General features: G+C 43.1%; 1 protein-coding gene across 1 annotated transcript; it reads right to left on the minus strand.

Annotated features, from left to right (window-relative positions):
- Positions 1–13,159: 13,159 nt before the first annotated feature.
- Positions 13,160–18,919, minus strand: LOC111965283 (terminal nucleotidyltransferase 5A). The gene is made up of 2 exons (XM_023989365.2): positions 17,824–18,919; positions 13,160–17,204 (listed from the first exon to the last, which is right to left on the minus strand). The coding sequence occupies exons 1-2, from the start codon at positions 18,247–18,249 to the stop codon at positions 16,425–16,427; spliced, it is 1,206 nt and encodes a 401-aa protein (XP_023845133.1). The 5' UTR covers positions 18,250–18,919; the 3' UTR covers positions 13,160–16,424.
- Positions 18,920–21,212: the final 2,293 nt, after the last annotated feature.

Below are 21,212 nucleotides of genomic sequence, written 5' to 3' on the forward strand. Positions count from 1 at the left end.
CTGCCTAGAAGGCCAGCATTCCGGAGTTGCCTCTTCACTGTTGACGTTGAGACTGGTGTTTTGCGGGTACTATTTAATGAAGCTGCCAGTTGAGGACTTGTGAGGCGTCTGTTTCTCAAACTAGACACTCTAATGTACTTGTCCTCTAGCTCAGTTGTGCACTGGGTCCTCCCACTCCTCTTTCTATCCTGGTTAGAGCCAGTGTGCACTGTTCTGTGAAGGGTGTAGTACACAACATTGTACGAGATCTTCAGTTTCTTGGCAAGTTCTCGCATGGAATAGCCTTCATTTCTCAGAATAGGAATAGACTGACGAGTTTCAGAAGAAAGTTCTTTATTTCTGGCTATTTTGAGCCTGTAATCGAACCCACAAATGCTAATGCTCCAGATACTCAACTAGTCTAAAGAAGGCCAGTGTGATTGCTTCTTTAACCTCTCTAGGGTATGTGGTAGCGTCTCACCACGTCAACAGCCAGCGAAACTGCAGGGCGCCAAATTCAAAACAACAGAAATCCCATAATTAAAATTCCTCAAACATACAAGTATTTTACAGCATTTTAAAGATACACTTGTTGTAAATCCAGCCACAGTGTCCGATTTCAAAAAGGCTTTACGACGAAAGCACACCAAACGATTATGTTAGGTCAGAGCCAAGTCACAGAAAAATGCAGCCATTTTTCCAGCCAAAGAGAGGAGTCACAAAAAGCAGAAATAGACATAAAATGAATCACTAACCTTTGATGATCTTCATCAGATGACACTCATAGGACTTCATGTTACACAATACATGTATGTTTTGTTCGGTAAAGTTCATATTTATATCCAAAAATCTGAGTTAGCATTGGTGGTTATGTTCAGTAGTTCCAAAACATCCGGTGATTTTGCAGAGAGCCACATCAATTTACAGAAATACTCATAATAAACATTGCTAAAAGATACAACTGTTATGCATGGAATTTTAGATCCACTTCTCCTTAATGCAGCCACTGTGTCAGATTTCAAAAAAACTTTATGGTAAAAGCACACCATGCAATAATCTTAGTACAGCGCTCAGAGACCAACACAACCCAAAGAGATATCCGCCATGTTGTGTAGTCAACAGATGTCAGAATAGCATTATAAATATTCACTTACCTTTGATGATCTTCATCAGAATGCACTCCCAGGAATCCCAGTTCCACAATAAATGTTTGTTTTGTTCGATGAAGTCCATCATTTATGTCCAAATACCTCCTTTATGTTCACGCGTTTAGCCCAGTAATCAAAATTCATGACGCGCGATCACTAGGTGCAAAAAGTTAAAAAGTTACGTTACAGTCCGTAGAAACATGTCAAACGATGTATAGAATCAATCTTTAGGATGTTTTTAACATAAATCTTCAATAATGTTCCAACCAGAGAATTCCTTTGTCTTCAGAAATGCAATGGAACGCAAGCTAACTCTCGTGGCTCTCTGGCAGACCTCTGACTCATTCCCTCTCATTCGCTCCCACCTCCTTCACAGTAGAAGCCTCAAACAAGATTCTAAAGACTGTTGACATCTAGTGGAAGCCTTAGGAAGTGCAATATGACCCCATTTCCACTGTATCTTGGATAAGCAAAGAGTTGAAAAACTACAAACCTCAGATTTCCCACTTCCTGGTTGGATTTTTTCTCAGGTTTTTGCCTGCCAAATGAGTTATGTTATACTCACAGACATCATTCAAACAGTTTTAGAAGTGTAATCTTGATCGTAGGTCATCCATTTTATTTTCCAATGATTACAAGTTGGCCAATAGAACGGATGGAGGTGGGAGTTTACTCACTCGCCTACGAATTCTCAGAAGGCAGCCCGACCTCCGCCCCCTTTATCGCCATCTTTTATTCATGCAAATGATGGCGATTTAGGCCCATTCAGGAGAAAGCAGTATATCCTTCGCGTTGGACTCGTTAAAGAAAAATCCTTCTTCCAGTTCGAGGTGGCTAATCGCTGTTCTGATGACCAGAAGTTATTTTCGGTCATATGAGACGGTAGCAGCAACATTATGTTTAAAATAAGTTTAAAAATAAGTTACAAACAACGCGAAAAAACTAACAAAATAGCACAGTTGGTTAGAAGCACATAAAACATCAGCCATCCCCTCCGGTGCCGTTCTACTCCCTGTACATAGCTGTGGCCTCAGCTGAACATGTTGGGGAGTTCCACGAGTTATCCATGCACCCTTCCTGAACTTAGTTCGCCCCCAGGCGACTCTAAGGTTACGTTGAGACCTACAGGTCCTTAGCTTTTGAGCTATTTCCCTATTATCCTCCTTTTGCTTCTGAAGAGTAACAGAGGTTACATGCCCTGTGCTTTACGGGGGATAACCAGCTATGTGACCGGCTTTTTGTCCCACTGGATCTCCCCGGGCCCGGTTTCACATAAGCATCTTAAGGATCCTATGGTTCTAACGATGAACTTAGCCTTCAGATGCTTTTGGGAAACCAGGCCCTGGCGTATAGCGGCAAAGGGCAAGGGTTACTTAGTGGTGTACGCACCCATTCCACCAGGGGTCTGGCAGCGTCTTGGGTGTTGTTTAAAGGGTTGACTGTATGAGATATTTGTGCTGCGGCGAGTTGGGCATTACCATACACTTTTGTGAGATTTTATTGCTTGGATGTCACTGCTCCCAGTGTAGCCCACAGTGTGTTTATGGCTGGGACAGCGGAAAGTTACTAGGCAGCACGCCGTGTGCACAATGCAAGGACTGAGGCATTTGGGGTCAGGTCTGCCATGGGCCGTTTCATTTAGTATCCTTTGGGGTCAGCTTGGGATGGGATTCTATTTCCCCATAGTATGTTGTACCAAAGTTGTCTATAACTACTGTTCCCTGAAGGAGACAAATGAGGTACACCGCCTGTTTGGCCCCGCACCGCACATTCCTGGGCTCATTAAAGAGAGGTGTTAAATAATAGGAATGAATCCAAGCTTCTAGCTTATCACTTGTGGAAGGAGGGGCTTCCAGCGAGGGGTGAATTTCAATTGTCCTGTCAGGTGTAATTTCAGGTCCTTCAACCAAAATCGCGAGAGTGAGACTCCCCCATACTATGTTATACCTCTTTTCGCTCCTGCAGGAAACAGTAGTTACAGTCATAACCTTACATTTACGAGTGTGTTTAAAAGGTAAGGGCAGAGCCGAGCCCTACTAGCTGACAAGTTTACCACCTACGCATGGGTGTTGTGTTCCAGTTTCAATATGTTTAAATAGGTGTGTTTGTGTTCGCTAGATAACACTTGGATAAGCAGTAGCATTTATTTTTTATTGATGTATGGGTTAACTAGTATTGACAAGTCTCTCCATGCCACACACCCATAGTAAACAGTGCTACGCCCAAATCAACACTGCACACGGTGTGTCATGCCAATGTGTGTTAATGTGTGTGCATGTTTCCCTCATCACTTTCTCTCTCTCTTCATCTATCCTTGTATACATCTTTCTCCCTGTCAGCATGGTTATTTCTTCCTTTTCAGAACATTGTCTCTCCCCCTATTTCTACCTCAGGTGCTGAGAGTGTGATATGATTATCTGTGCTGCAGGCTCCAGGGTCTGACTAACCTCAATGAGTCTAATCCCCCAGACAAGAGGATCACCTTCCCTTTCTCTCCCCCCCCTTCTCATTCTATATGACTCTCTTACCCCTGCCATCCCCCCCACCACAGTTTCTCCTGCTCTCCCCCTCTCAATCTCACCACCCTTCTCTCTCTCTGTGTCTGTCTCTCTCTACGCCAGTGATGTGTGGTGAGGGCAGTGGCTGGGTTGGCACTGGCTATTATCAAAACCACATTTACTCACAAATAGGGTTGCAACGGGTCAGAAACATTCCGGTAAATTTCCGGAAACTTTCCATGGGAAGTTAAGCCCTGGAATTTGAGGAATTTAGCTTAAATTCATCAGAAAAATTCGATTATATTATAACAGTGAACCTTTTTCTGTGGGATTCACATAAGGCAATTCTAGGTTTTGTGGCATATTTTGGTAAAACTATCCCCAATTCAATGGAATTGCAACCCTCTGCATGCACAGTGCACTCTCCCATCACATGTACAGCTGATTCTTGCACACTAATGAGATGCTATTGAGCCCACACTACTGCACAGTCTGAGCCAAGGACTACATGCTTTCTGGTAAGTTTTGTTTACGATACTGGGTGGGGTGAATATATTTCATATGACATACATGATTTTTTGTTAATAACTAGTAAATAGTAGCCTACAGCAAAGTGTGTTTAAATAATTTCTAAATTGTTCTGCTAGTTAGTTTTTGCTACCATGTGGGTTTTAGCTTGCGTGAGCCTGCTATCTGAGATGTGTAAATTCACCTGTTTCCATACATGTTTAATTTTAAAACATTTCTCTTACAAAGGAGTTGTTTAATCTAACTGCTTAACTATTTATCTGTACATGGAATTGTATTTCTTGTTTTTTTTACTCATTTTTTCCTAATCTCTACAGGAAAATGCCACTGCCACTGATATGTGGAGACATTTCACTGCAGCTAATGTAGAAGGAAATACTGTGTACATTTGCAAATACTGCGCCAAATCATATGTGAAGAATGCAACAAAGATGCAGAATCATCTGGCCAAGTGCATAAAGTTCCCTCAGCGCTCACAATAAGCAATCCTCTGACAAAAGTCCCTCTACTTCTTTTCGAGGTTAAAATGATGAATCAGACACCTTATCGATAGCAACAGCTCATGGTCCTCCTGGAATCAGAAGTTGTTTTGACTCAATGGAGGAAAGTAGTCAGAGAAATGCTGATGAATGTCTTGCTCGAGCTGTGTATGCAACTGGTTCACCTCTAATGCTCACAGGCAACGTGTATTGGAAGAGATTTCGGAATGTTCTTCGCCCAGCATACACCCCTCCAACCAGACATGCTTTATCTACTCATTTGCTGGATGCAGAGTTCAACAGAGTTCAAGTGAAGGTCAAGCAAATCATAGAGAAAGCAGACTGTATTGCAATCATCTCTGATGGGTGGTCGAATGTTCGTGGGCAAGGAATAATTAACTAATCATCTCCACCCCTCAACCAGTATTCTACAAGCAGATGAGCTGAAGGCAGTCATCAATGACCTTGGACCACATAAGGTATTTGCACTGGTNCCCCCTTCTCATTCTCTCTGACTCTCTCATCCGTGCAATCCCCTCCACTCACAGTTTCTCCTGCTCTCCGCCTTTCAATCTCACCACCCCTCTCTCTCTCTGTCTCTCTCTGCGCCAGTGACATGCGGTGCAGGCGGCGGCTGGGTTGGCACTGGTTATTATCAAAACCAGATTTACTCACAAATAAACCTTGATGAAGTTCACCACACAACAGATAGCTCCAACAACCAGAGTGACATAGGCTATTAACCAAAATTGACAAACACTTTTCACCAAATGTAAATACCAATGTAGCCAAGACACACAAGATATACTCTCTGATTGTGGAATATTTGACATTATCTGACTAAATGACACACTGCTCAGCCATAGACTGATGTAGCATCCACAGTTACAACTGATAGGTGGCACTAAAATACCAATAATATGGACATATTTCATCCGAATAGTTTGCAACGCAAACTCCATAGCCTTTCACAATGGATTTACAATTATTCCAATGCACTGCGCACAGCACGCGCAAACACACACACACATTTGGTTTGTTCTCGTGTTCATACAACAGTAGCCTAACCTGCAAATTGCAGAAGAAAATGCATTTAGGAAATCCATTTGTCTGCCCTTCAAGGTGAATCTGTCGGTGACAACGTTTTAGAAGTCACAGCAGAACCCCATGTCCACAGTCGTGTGGGAGGCGCGTCGCCAACGGCCTCCATTGGTTCCATTTTCACACGGACACAAAAAGTCACACAGACACAAACATTAGCTGGTAGAACAGTTATCCCCCCACACAGAACACAAGTAGGCTCCTCCATCAATCAGGCCATCCACCACTCTTGATGATCGGCTATGAAAAGCCAACTGAAAATTATTCATGATTATTATTTGACCATGCTTGTCACTTATGAACATTTTTGAACATCTTGGCATAGTTCTGTTATAATCTCCACCCGGCACAGCCAGAAGAGGACTGGCCACCCCTCATAGCCTGGTTCCTCTCTAGGTTTCTTCCTAGGTTTTGGCCTTTCTAGGGAGTTTTTCCTAGCCACCGTGCTTCTACACCTGCATTACTAGCTGTTTGGGGTTTTAGGCTGGGTGTCTGTACAGCACTTCGAAGGGCTATATACGAAGGGCTATATAAAATAAAATTGATTGATTGATTGATCCACCCGGTCAGAGAGCAGAATCCCCCCGCACTGGTGCACCCCCATGTAGAATTGTTGTAGTTAGTCGCATCCATCTTGTAAAAACCAAAGCTCAGTCACGCTTTGAGTGGTGGGAGAAGCCCCATTCCCATTATGTCCGAAAAAGCAAAAATCCAACATCAAGATGTGTAAAAGTTCAGGTAACATCTGTTAATTGGTAATGATGTTTCAGACAAGTGGAGAGTCCAATACTCACTGTTTGCCTGCCCGACAGCTAGCAGTTAGGGAGATGGTGGTTGCATGTCATGAATGAAGTCATGTCTTATAGAGCTCCTGTATTCTGCCTCTGTCTGGTCTTAACCCGTTATAGTTGACGTTCCATTCTTCGAACCCTCCAATGGTTGTTTTTGCCAGCCACGTTTACTTCAAGGGATGCGAACACCAAATAATGTAGACACGCCCAAATGTGCCGAGCTTAGGGCGGCAGGTAGCCTAGTGGTTAGAGCTTTTGGCCAGTAATCAAAAGGTCGGTGGTTTGAATACCCAAGCCAACAAGTTGAAAAATCTGTCAATGTCCCCTTGAGCAAATCACATAACCCTAAATTGCTCCATGGGTGCTGAACATGTAAAACAACACATTTCACTGCACCTATCTGGTCTTTGTGACAATAAAATGTCATATATTACCCCAGGTTTACACACACAATGTTTACACACACAATGTTTAGGCAATACGCATGAGCAAAATATGAAATCGTCAATGCAATGAATGAAGCTAGGCAAAGCTATGATGAACCTGTCCATTAACAGTGACTGGAGTCCGGAATGGCCGTCTGCATCAACGATTTGAATTGATGAAAAGGAAGGCATGAACACCCTGGTGCAGTTTTAGCAAAAACAAAAACATTTGATAAAAACCACCAGTATCGTTGAGAAAAGACATCAGATAACAAAATTTGATGTAATTTTTTATATCATAAAAAAATAATCTGGCTTTTCGTAACATATTTTTTGTATTCGATTATCACAAGGTAAGCACTACCTACCCTGACTGCATGTCACTACTCTGCACTGCTCTCCCTCTCAGTCTCTCTGACTCCCTCTCCTTCAGTGTCTCCAGCTCTCTCTTCCCTTTCATTCTCTCTGAATCTCTCTCCCCCTACCATTCCGTCCTCTCACAGATTCTCCTGCTCTCCCTGTATCCCTGTTTCACTTCCCTCTCTCCTCTCGGTTGCTCTGACTCTCTTTATTCCTCCCCTCTGTCTCTCCACTCGTCTTCCCTTTGATACTCCTGCTCCTCTGACCCCTCTCTCTTTGTGTCTCTCTCTTTCTGTTCTTCTATTATCTATAATAAAAGATAACACACTATACTCAACACACTAGACTAGAGGCATGTATGAAATAAGAGGTGTACTGGCACTGAGTGGAGTGCCTGTTCTCAGAAAAGCACACAGTAACACAATTAAGGCTGTGTGCTCTCCTGTTACCTTTTGTCACTGATCGTCGACACACCTCCCTCGACAAAAGCCTGGGTGCCTGCCTGACTGTCCTACTTTTCGTCAATTCATATCTTTCAGCTGGGAGGATTCACTCTGTCCTCGTCCTGTGTGTTATTTTGGAAAAACTCTGCGTCACTCAGACTGCATTGTCATGGTCTATCCTCAATGGGATGATGGAGACGACATGGCATAGTCATGGCACTGTTGAGGAGGTTTACCGTTATAACCAACATGTTTCCATCATTAGGATGTTTATAGTGGCATGGCACTGTTGAAATACAGAGCCGTGTTGAGTTCCTAAATCACCTGATTCAACTGTAGAAGGTCAAAGGTTAAATAGAATAAGGTGAATGGTTAAACAGAGCAGAACATAATAGACAGTTGGTGGTGGTCTGGCCAGGGGGGAATTGTTACTGTACTTGGTGTTACAGTTTTTCTCAATTGCTTAGACACAAAATCATTTTCTCAAATCTTCACACACAATTTTAAAAACTCACACCCAACAGTACAAACATCTAACTTCTGGGTCCCAATTCAAACTTCGCCCTCAGACAACTCACACACAAGCTGTCAAAAAAACACAGACTACATGACTGTTTGTTACACACGAGGGACTAATTCAAAACACTGCTACCAAAATGTTTAGAATAGGTTTTCAGAGAAATCATTTGGAACTTTGTAAAATCACAGCACTGACTATCCAGATAAACCTTTCAGGAACACCCTGGTGAGAGAAATTCAAAACTACTGTAATAAATACCTCTTACATTAGTGGATAAGGGAATACTACTGTATATGCTGTTTTGGTCAAGAACCTGATCTTTGAAATGTCACACTGACAAAACATGTAAGGAAGAGCCCATGCACAGTAAAATACCCAATTTCCAAAAGCTTTATTTCCAAATGCAGCAAATGTACAGGTTACTCAGCATCAGCATCAGCATCAGCATCAGCATCAGCGTTCTCATCATCTCAGGTCTGGGTCAGGCCATAATATCTCATCAACATCACACATTATGTTTGCTATTGCCAGGCAGCATGGGAAAAATGCCCTTGTGTGCCTTAGAAAACCCTGAATAGACTCCACAGACACATCACCACAGGCGTCCACCATTGCCTCCAGGAGGTTTTGCTGTGCGTAGGGGTTACGGTCATACACTCTCCACCGCCATGCTGATACAAATTCCTCAATCGGATTCAGAAATGGGGAATATGCTGGCAAAAAAAGAACCGTGAACATGGGGTAGTCATTGAACCAGGCGCGAACCAGAGCAGCCCGGTAGAAACTCACGCTATCCCAAATGACAACATATTGGGCTTGCTCTGGTTGCCCTGGCTCCCCTTCCTGTTGAAGAATGTTACTGTGCAGCTGATCTAGAAATTGAGGTAGTTGTGCCGTGTTGTATGGACCCACTTTGACATGGCGGTGGAGGACGCCACGATTGCTGATGGCTGCACATAGGGTGACGTTGCTTCCTCTCTGGCCAGGAACTTGAATGAATGCACGGTGACCAATGATGTTGCGCCCCCCTTTTGCGGCTTTTTGTTAGGTTGAACCCTGCCTCGTCGATGAAGATGTACTCCTGTGAGTCAGCCATGGCATTCAGCTCAAAGATTCTCTACAAAAGTTTAAAAAAAAAAATGTTTACTGTACTGTAGTGTACTACTGTACTAGAATGAAAGATTGTGTACTGCAGTTACTGTAACGCATTACTATACTGCACTGTATTGATATGCTGGAGAGATGGGCCATACTCTACATACTGTAAAAATTCTGTACAGTATAGCAATTACCTGCACGTATTGGAATCGTTGCTCCTTAACTCTTTTGAATTCCTTTCAAAAGGCACACGGTGCCGCTGCTTTGTCCTGGTGTGGTTCTTCTGAACGATCCGGTCAATGGTGGAAATGCTGATGCTGTCAATTCCTTGGAAGACTACCTGGTTTTCAACTATTTCCCTCAAAATTATTGGCAATCATCATAAACACCAGGGCAGTCTCCCGTTCAGCTGTGAGAAGTCTCCGCCTACCTCCAATAGATGGCCGCCTCTCAGTTCTGCAAAAATTAAATTGACCATTACTGACCTATGGTCATCCATCACTGTTGTAAAAACTACACTGAGAACAAAGTGGAGATTCAGTCTATATGCACCACAACATTACATGTATCACAGTAACAACAAGGCATATTACCCGGATGCAACCGTGTAACGGCTTAGGTTGGGTTGCACCAGCTGTCCAGCTTCTCTCATAGTCCTCCCATGTATGAGCACATGATGGACTAGGGTGGCACGGATTTCATCTGAGATTACTTCTCTTTGTTCTTGTTGTTGTTGTCCTCGTCCTCTTCCTCTCTATTGTCTAGCAACTTCGGCATTGTTAGGATCCATTGTTCCAAAGCACATGGACATGCCTCTAGGCCCTGTTTATTGATCCTGCAATTCTGATTGGTGTGTTGACAATTTTGAGGCTTAATGTTTGCACCTGGAGAAATGTGTCCTCTGAGTTTAGGTTGTGATGACTTGAGTTAGTTATATTGAGAGCATGTGTTTGCTGAATGAATATATGGTGCAGTGAATGATTTATTTGGCCACTTTTGTGTAAGGTTTTGCAGAAAGATATTTTAATACTGAAACGTGCGGAAACAGGTGAATAGTGTTTACGTTTATGGGAAATGTGTGTGTGTTTTTGGGAATGACGTAAGGGTATGGGGTTTTGTGCTACAGGAACCAGTTTTTGTGTTTTAGCAATCGAGAAAAAAATGTATTTAAAAGAATGAACGTCAAATGATGAGATGACTTGTGAGTATAGGTAGACTGTCTGTGACCCTTCGGTGACTCTGACATCTCTCTCTCTGCACGGCTGTATTCACCATAGCTGATTAATGCTCCCTAAATGTTTTACAACTCACCCACCTGGAAATTGTTCACAAGCACCTCTCAAAGTGAGGAATCATGGCCGTATCGTCCGTTTCACACTTTTCCAAGAGAGAAAATTGCTGCCTTATTGAAATGACTAGACCACGTCGTAAAGCACAACATTGGCTCCCATCTCTGCATGGTGGGTCGGCCACGCCGAGTATTGATCCAACATTTCTTGGCTTATTCAATAAAAACCTTAATCTGGAAAAATGAGAGGGAGAGCGAGAGCAAGCGGGAGAGGGCAAGCAAGAGGGCGAGAGAGAGAGAAAATCTCATGAAGTAGCGGCCACTCTCCTATTCCCGGGTGGAAAAGCCATTAACGAAGGAGCTCTGCATCAGGGAATTTAAGGATAGAAGATAGATCAGTTTTTCAGTCATCCAACAACCTCCCCCTTTCCCTCCCACAACATGTAATCAATTAACTGAAAAGTGATATGAGCCTCTTAACTATTGCCAATGTTTTCACTACTGCTGTCAAGTTGGAGTCATAAGGCGGAGGACCTTGGATCTCCCCCAAGCATACGGTCTGCTATATATCATATTTTGTTTAGTCTATTCTCATCCCTTTCAAGCAGAGACAGGCCATTAAGTACACAGAAAATTGGCCAGTGTTAAGTAGCTTTGATTTTTCAATGTAACATTTCTAGTGTTGATTCAGAAATTACATGACCTCTGTAAATAGTTAAATTAACACTCAGTGGTGTAAAAGAACCCCAGTGTTGGTGTAATAACCAGAGATTAACAAAAAAAACACGGCCATCATTGTTATATTTCCCACCATGCTCTATCGCATATTTTTTTATTTTGTATTATTGTTTGTTTCTATGTTTTTGCATGTACATTGACTGATGAATTCATTATTCTTACGCTACTTAAATATATCACACATTTTTCTAAACTCATCCAATCTGTTACTTGGATGTATTGCCCCTGTTACTGTAATGTTGTTCTAGTTTAGATGCTTTAGGTAGTCTCATATCTCAGTCTTCCCAACCCTGGCAGTCATTCTGAATACAGCTTGCGGGTAAATACAAATGACACATTTTGACTATCCCCACTCAGGCTGGATTCCAATAGGAATTACACATCACTTTGCAAGCCAGCATAGTGTGACTTGCAGGGCTAATGTGACCTGTAAAACATATGTTTCAGGCCAGTGTATAACGGTAAAATTAGGCCCTCAAAAGAAGGCCTTATGAAGTATGTATTGTCTTCAAGAATATAATTTTAATTATAACATATTCACTTAGGATCTCACTTGGTGAAGGCCACAGGACTGGAAAAGAATGAATGCAACAACCATGTCTCTGTCACTAACAAATACAGTCATGGGTAGAACCTCTACAAACGCTCGAAAGGCAAGGCACACTGGGAAATATGCAAATAAGGCTTTACACTAAGGAAAGTGTTAATTTAACACTGGAAGTGTGGACCTGTATAAACACTGAAACAGTGTTACACTTAACATGCTCAGACTTGCCTAGTTAAATAAAGGTTACAAAAAAATTAAATTTAAAAATAAACATGCTCAGTGTTGATTCCACACTGGAGAATTTGCTGTGTAGGCATCTCTAATGTTTTCTGGTGTTTGAAGCTGGCTGCACTGAGGAGATATTGGAGATCTTGGTGAAGCTGAAGGTACATGTGATCAGATTTTCCAGACGTTCTCGTATCTCGTCTTCTGATGGGTTTGGAAAAGTGAGGTGTGTGTCTGCAAGCATAGAGCAGTCACCCATTTAATTTCAAGTGAAAGGGATAATATCCTTATCATGGCTCCTAAATATAGCTTACTTTTTTACTCATCTTACTCTGTCTCTCTCCCACGTTCTCTCTATGTGGGAGAATGAGACATGTGACTCATATGACCCATACTAGAGCTACGTTGCTTTAGAGCTCCATTTCAATCCATGGAACTGGTCCATTCACTGCTACCCTGCCCTTGCCTGATCAGTCAGTCAACATTTACAGTGGTGTGGATGGGAGGCACTGGGCAATTCTGAAAGAGAATTTGATGAGCAGGCAAAGATATTCACAACACAAAAGCGTTAAAGTCTCTTTTTGGGTGGACGCAAATCCCTCACACTCACCACCCGCTATTTCTGGCAGCGGTGGAGCAGTTCTCTCTGGCCGGGGCCCTTTGGGTCTAGTCTGGCAGGATCTGGCCCGGATTGTCCTCTGTAAGCAGGGAACCCATCCTTCTAAAAGCTGCTGAATCGCTAGTGTCTGTTAAAAGAGATGCCCTCTCATGAAAAAGAAGCCTGAAGTCAGTTGCCTTGATGGGCAGACCATTGAGGCCAAGCCTGGACATTGAGCGKKGGGGGGGGGGGGGGGKGGTTTGGGGAAATAGCCTAACGCTAGACAGGAACAATCAGAATCTAGATTGAGCAGACAGTTGAGTGTCATCGTCGACACAATTCAGTCACAGACTCCACAAGCATCGTTACAAACAAGAAACTGAGATGAAAATGTGGGTTTCAGGTTTTTTTTTAATGATGAAAACATCCTTTATCTTCGAAACAGACACATTTACAAGATCTGCAACAAAAAAAATGTAAGCTGAGAAATGATATTTTGCGACCTGATTACAGATTCCAAAGCGCTGCAACATGGTAGTGTCTGATACAGTTATAAAAATAACAATCATAAAAAATACATATGAGGCAGGCTCTTTCTTTTTTTGTCGGTTTGATTGAAAAAAGACTGCATGAATAGGAGGTGAAACGTTGAAACAATGCATACAAGACTATGCAGTAACCCATAGTAGCCTGTGTGTTGCTTGCTAACTACATGGTAGACTGGTGTTGGCTGAGCTGTTCTGAGCCAATTTCACAGGGTGAGAAGAGATGAGAATACACACCGCCTGCACGATCCAGACAATATCATCAAAATGTACACAGTCAAAAAGAAAAAATGCAAGACCAGAACGTGTGAAATAGCAAAATAGAGAAAAAGGAGTCTACAGAATGATTTGAGTAGAGCACATTTTTCTCTGTTCTCTTGACCACCCAGGTTACAGTCACACAGTGGTCACCTAAGCCGATTCACATCCCCTATGGAGTGCCTCCGCCCTGTAGAACTCCATTAGATGTCCATTCACTCTGTCCCTAAGGGAGCTGCATTACAGCTTACACACTATGGGAGTGAGGGGAGAGGAGAGAGGACACGAGTAGGATCTCATCAGTGGAGACAAAGACAGTAGTTTCCTTAAGATGTCCTAAAGAGTTGTGACATGACCCATTTGTACACTAGTGGGAAGCCAGGAATCCCACCCACAGTGAAAACACTGTTCATTATTCTCCAAAGATACACACTTTAGATTTGTATAGTGCACACCGATGTTGCTATTTTTAATAACACTGTCTCAAGACCCACAATACTGGTGATGAATCATCATTCATTTTTATCTTCATGTCAAAAATCAATTCCTAGCAGTTCCTATCAACATGTTATGTTTAAAAATGGCATTAGAGAAACTGAATTAGCATGAGACAGTATTTCCCCATGGGCTTGGAACTTACAGCATAGCAGTTAGATCATGTAACCACTGCCTAACCTAGCCTCAATTAACAGGTCATTTACAGTTATACCATGGCAGTGCACCAACCCAGAGAATGTTATCAAAGCTCAGAAGGCATGCGTGAATATCTGTTTAGTCCCACAGAGAAGAGGCCCTGACACACAGAGGTAATGATAATAAATAGTGCTCGGCTTAATAGGCTACCTCCCTAAAGTTGTGTTGTGTGTACCAGGACCCCTCTCTCTCCTGCCTATTCTCTCTGCTTAGGTCCACTTAAAGGTGGGAGAGAGAGGTATTACCACTGTGCTTGTCTGTCTGTGGTGAAAGCAAGACAAACCCCTTCACCATCTGCACCTATCTCCCCAGCCCAGCTCCCTGCCTCTCACGTTTTCCTCTGTACCTCACTTGCACTCCTTCACAAGTTCTCTTCTTCCCCCCCCCCTACAGCTCAATATTTGTACTTCAATATAAAAACAACACATCCTCAACCTCGCTCTCCATCGACAAAAGGCAGAACACTCATTCAACATTGGGCAAGAAGCTGATAAACATTTGGCACAAGATTTTCTGGTAGGTATGCAGCCGACCCAAAGCGAGTGCATGCACTACAAACACAGCCCAGCTAAGTTCAACCTCTTCGGCAGCTGCGTAATTCCCTGCTAGGGTGTCTCGGCAAATATCATCCTAGAAGGCAGCACAGGAACACACACCGACTCTCTCTTTGCCTTTTCGATCCGTTCTGTCTCTTTTTCCATCTGTATTTATTTTTCCGATCTATTTCTTCCGACAAAGGTTTGTCAATCCCTCAGCCTGCTGTGAACTTGCTACAAAAGGTGAGTTAAAAGATAAGCACCCCTATACAAAATACAGTAAAGTTTAAACCACGTGAAACTGAATATACAGTAATCCATATGAAATTGAAACAGTCGACATTAACAACGACAAAACAATATTAAACAATCTCTGTACATGCACTATGGCACAAACTAATATTCCTGTGGCGTTTGTTTGTCTGAAAATGACTACGGGAGAGCAACAGAAAATAGTGCCCTAGCCTCTGTGGCTTCAACACACCTATGAGGAGGTACTGCTGTTATTAATTGGAGCTGAAATGTTTAAAATATCAGCAAATGTTAACGCAAGGTCTTGCATCAACCTGTCAAACTACTTTGTACAAAGTACAGCAAAGCCCCATCTCTCCCTCATTGACTAATACTCTATGACTGCAAGGGGATATGTTGTTTTCTTCCAAAAAATATGACATCAACACGGACTGTACCAGGATTTCACGGTTACATTCACAAGCCACTGGGGTGCTATTGTCTTGTGTGCCTGACGAAAATCAAACTGGATTTATTCACAAAATGATATGGCCTGCTGCTCATTATTCCTCTACCTATACTACTGATAGGCGTTAGGCACTTAAAACACATGTTCACATATACAAATATAGATAGCATTATACATTATTTTTCTTCCCCAACAAACTTGGGTATTAAAAACAATAAATGAAAAATCTTTGGTTTGTAAACACACGTTCATATCAATCATTACTAGTTAAGGTGTAGTTGTTGTCATTCAAAGCTTGTGATGATATCTCACCAGAAATTGAGTTTTATGGTGCTCTAGTAACCCCTGTGTTGCTGGGACATTGCCCAGCACGCGTCAGGGTGCAAGCCACACACCCCTCAGAGAGCAAAGGGGCCGGCATCCTCCTCACAGCCATGGAGGCAGCTGGAAACCACAGGACACAGATGCAGCCACACATTATTGTCTGTCTATCGCTCAATCCAACTGCCTTTTCAGTTTGCAACAGAGTCAGTCAATCCAGGTCAGTGTCAATGAAAGTATTGCTGCTGCTTTCATTCTTGTCCATCATTGTTTGCATTGTATTGGGCAAAACCCCATCCCCATACTTCCCAAGCTTGGGTTAGGTGTCGGACAGGGTGGCATTTTCACAGTAAACTGTCCTGCCATTGGTTTAAGACGGACCTCACAGGAGCTGAGACCCAACTGTTATTTTCTTCCCCCCATCACTCTCTAACAGAACATGACTAAATTAAATTCAATACAGGTTGGTGAGTCATGGGGATACCTTTTTTCTCATTCATTTATCTGAAAAACACTTTACAGTGAGTCACCCCAGTGATTCAGCCTCTGTATGAATGAATCACTCGCCCTCCCCCTCTCTCACTCCTTCCTCTCCCTGTGCTGTCTCAGTTGCAGGGTAGCCAGGTGGAGTAGGCATGCTGCTGGCAGTGGAACACGGGCTGTACCTGGGCTATGTAGTAGTTACTGAAGTTACCATCTGCCACGTAAGCGGCTGGCTGGTAGTAGCAGGTGACGTTAGCCACGTTTGGGATGACGTTCTGCTCGGCCAGCACGCGCACCGCCAGCATGGCGATCAGCCCCAGGGTCTGCCGCCTCTCATGTCCCATCAGGCACACCGTACTCTCGTTGACCACCCCATGCAGGGTCATCAAGTAGTCGTACTTGCGGTCCTCCAGGCCCACAAAGTGGTTTTGCAGGTAGGACTCCAGCTTGCGCTGCTGCTCGCTGATATCCGAGAAGTCGATGAAGAAGCGCGAGCACATGTAACGCTGCAGGGACTTCATCTCTGTCTCGGAGTCGGCTTGGAAGCCCCTTACCAGCAGGTGACAGTACTTGAGCAGACCGCCGCCCCGGATCTCCTCTGGGTTGCGCGTGCAGATCACCTTCTGGCGGAGGTGGTCGAGGGCAGCACCAAAGTCCCCAAACACACTCTCGCCCACGATGGTGGGATGGAAGGTCTCGGCCATGGGGTTCTCAGAGCATTCATAGAACAGCAGCAGGGAGTCCAGCTTGATCTGGAAGGAGTCCACGCTGAATTCAAACTGCCGCCTCAGAGAGTCTACGAACTTGAGCTCCACGTTCTTTCCTCTGTTGTTGGAGAGGGAGATGAGGCTCCAGCGGTCTGAATCATTGCACACCTTCACCATCTTCTGCACATAGGCTTCCTGTCAGACAGAAACACACAGGGGAAATTAATCTTTAGCTCCAGTTGCCAATGGATAGAAATACTGTATGCATACTTTATAAAAGGACCTTTGCTCAGTTAAAATGAATAACTGTGAATGGATTTAAAAAATACTGTACACATACTATATAAATGCTTTTGCGCCACTATGATCTTAAACAAATAACTGTCATGGATATAAATACTGTAGTCTACTCCTGATCTAAATCCAATTAAACCGATACAAGCACTAAATCAGGAACAGTTAATCTTCTATAGCGCCACATAAAGATGTATAAATGTGATTACATTGGCACATATTTTCTTTGCATCTTTCTGTAGACTACAATAAGGGGCAAACATTGGCTGCCCTATCTATGGAACTTAGGTGGCCGAGGAAACAGGATCCGCTTTAAAATGGGCTTACTGCAATCCTCTTAACTGGATAAAATCAACATTATACTATCAGTCAACTTGTCTTATTGTACTTTGAAATAACATGCACAATGATGTGCAAAAGGGCGAAGGTGAGTAAAAGTAGCCATATTCATAAATTAAATTGATTTCTAAATAGCCATTTGATTTATTTCAATAACTGTTGATTGGAAAATGTAGCCTACCTTTAAAGTCAATGGTGATATTTTTTGCTTATTCACCCCGTCAGGTAAGAAGTCCAGGAGACAGTCCAAAACGATATCCTTCACAATCTGAAAATCACTTTCCCCTTTCATATCCGCGCAAAAGATTAGGTCAAGGTCCTTGTAGCCCAGTCCGCTATCCTCATGAAGAACGTGGCTTGCAGCAGACCCGTTTAACCGTACGTCCCGGACGTGGATATTCCTCTCCTCCATGCGACTACGCACCACCTTCACTATTTGTCGGGGTTTCATCTCCAAAGTGGGGAAGTTTCCACGGCCGTGGATGGGAATGGTCTCGGTCAGGATGGCATCAAGACGCTGCACTTGTTCCCAGCCGAGAACGCTGATATTGCTGCTTTCAACCTCAGTTATAGGACTAGCACCAGTGCAACTATGTTCTTCAGACATTGTGGAGAAAATTAAACGGCAATTGACTATGAAGTTTCTTTAGAGACAGGTCCGTATCCAAATGTGGATTTTACGCGCAGTGACAGTGGGCTATAGAGGGGCAATGTCACTTCATCCACATCGGTATCTTCAGTCAGAGTGCAGTACCTCTATATTATACTGTAACATAAATCAAATCAAGGCGAAATAGGCTACTCAGTGCGCAGTAAAGAAATGACAGCCGCTAACTCCCGTTGACTCGCGTGTCTTTTGTCGTGAGATGAGGGAGGACAGTAAATAAGATCTTCTCTCAAAGATAGTCGTCACTTCTGCCTTTTTCCTTTCTTTATAGAGCGTGAAACGTTTCCTAGTCGGTTGTCACTCAGTGCATCCGAACTGTGCGCATCACCGTCTTTGGAGCTTGTTGGTATACTAGGAGTTCTGAGTTCGGGCTGTGACTCCATCGCCTAAGGCACGCCTATGATTTTTTAATTTGCATGAATACGCACTTGGCAAGTTTTGCAGCGATCAGCCCTCTGTGGAATCCCGTGGATTGTGACGCGCAACTTCTAAATATTTGATTCCCTTTTCGTCTCCAATAAATTCTTAAAGGCTTCCATGTAACTTGTCACGTGAAAAGTATGTGGTTTAGTTTGGCTACTTTTGTTTTCCATCAAAGTTAACCGTTACCGATCCATTGTGCTTGGCTTGTGGGCGTCGCTTCTCGCTGAAAGGCAGGTACAGTTTTAGGAATGTCACATGCTATGTACAACCCCCCCCCCCCACCCCTCCCCCCTTATTATTTGAACGAAGATAATTTAGAGCGACATCAACAGCCTGGGGTTACATCCCAGGCTTTGTCGCAACTGGACGTGACCCTCATTATAGGACGGCGAACAATTGTCCCAGTGCCGTCCGGGGTGGGAGAGGGTTTTGGCCGTTGGGGCTTTCCTTGGCTCCTCCGACACATTGGTGCGGCTGACATCCGGTTTAAGCGAGCAGTGTGTTCACCAATTCATACAGTGTGCTCACCAATAGCAAATCGGACTTCTGACTACAACCGCACTATAGCGGCGTTGGCAAAAAGCGGATGTAGCCAGTTATCAGGCATACAGAATTTAACCTAACTTCACGGAAAGAGGGACACCACACAGGCGTTTTCTACGCCTGCTAATGTTACTACAAATAAAATGACAGTTTTGTATATTCTCTTATGAAATGCAGGCACAGTTCATTGAAAATATAATAACCTAATGTGCCCTCCCTTGAGTTGAAATCGCATTATCGCATTAGGCTTTCACTATAAAGAGATGTTATTTTGACTTGCAGGATTTCATTGACCATACAAAAATTGTGGAGCAAAAGCCTACCTTTGAGTTGGCATTGCCATACCGCCCTCTATGGGAAAGAGGAAAAAGTTAGATCACAATCCTAACCAAATCTATGAGTAATTTGAAAAATATCCAGCAACAACATATTGTGAGCAGTGGTGTAAAGTACTAAAGTAAAAATAATTTAAAGTACTACTTAAGTAGTTTTTTTGGGGTATCTGTACTTTACAATTTATATTTTTGCCAACTTTTACTTCACTACATTCCAAAAGAAAATAATGTACTTTTTCCTCCATACATTTTCCCTTGGCACCCAAAAGTTCTAGTTACATTTTGACAGGACAATGGTCCAGTTCACACACTTATCAAGCGAACATCCCTGGTCATCCCTATTGCATCTGATCAGGCGGACTCACTAAACACAAATGCTTTGTTTGTCAATTATATCTGAGTGTTGGAGTGTGCGCCTGGCTATCCTTAAAAAAAAACAATTGAAATGGTTTATACTTTTGATACTTAAGTAGTAGTATTTTACTGGGTGACTCACTCTTACTTAAGTCATTTTCTATTAAGGTATCTTTACTTTTACTCAAGTATGTCCATTGAGTACTTTTTCCACTACTGATTGTGAGTCATAATGTAGAATGACACTTCCTACAGTTTGTCTATTTTAGGGAGCTCCAGTGTTCCTATATTGATATTTACTTGCTGTGTTGAGGAAACGTCATATAAATATGCCACTTACAGATAAATGTTTTCTCCAAGGCAACTTTTAATACAGTGAGTGCATACATTTTTAGTATGTGATCCCTGCATGATTTGAACCCATGACCTTGGCGTTCCTAGAACCACACAGGACCAACACATACAGTGGGGAGAACAAGTATTTGATACACTGCCGATTTTGCCGGTTTTCCTACTTACAAAGCATGTAGAGGTCTGTCATTTTTATCATAGGTACACTTCAACTGTGAGAGATGGAATCTAAAACAAAAATCCAGAAAATCACATTGTATGATTTTTAAGTAATTAATTTGCATTTTATTGCATGACATAAGTATTTGATCACCTACCAACCAGTAAAAATTCCGGCTCTCACAGACCTGTTAGTTTTTCTTTAAGAAGCCCTCCTGTTCTCCACTCATTACCTGTATTAACTGCACCTGTTTGAACTCGTTACCCGTATAAAAGACACCTGTCCACACACTCAATCAAACAGACTCCAACCTCTCCACAATGGCCAAGACCAGAGAGCTGTGTAAGGACATCAGGGATAAATTGTAGACCTGTACAAGGCTGGGATGGGCTACAGGACAATAGCCAAGCAGCTTGGTGAGAAGGCAACAACTGTTGGCACAATTATTAGAAAATGGAAGAAGTTCAAGATGACGGTCAATCACCCTCGGTCTGGGGCTCCATGCAAGATCTCACCTCGTGGGGCATCAATGATCATGAGGAATGTGAGGGATCAGCCCAGAACTACACGGCAGGACCTGGTCAATGACCTGAAGAGAGCTGGGACCACAGTCTCAAAGAAAACCATTAGTAACACACTACGCCGTCATGGATTAAAATCCTGCAGCGCACGCAAGGTCCCCCTGCTCAAGCCAGCGCATGTCCAGGCCCGTCTGAAGTTTGCCAATGACCATCTGG

This window comes from Salvelinus sp. IW2-2015, linkage group LG6.1 (assembly GCF_002910315.2).
Source record: "Salvelinus sp. IW2-2015 linkage group LG6.1, ASM291031v2, whole genome shotgun sequence".
Lineage (NCBI taxonomy): Eukaryota > Metazoa > Chordata > Actinopteri > Salmoniformes > Salmonidae > Salvelinus > Salvelinus sp. IW2-2015.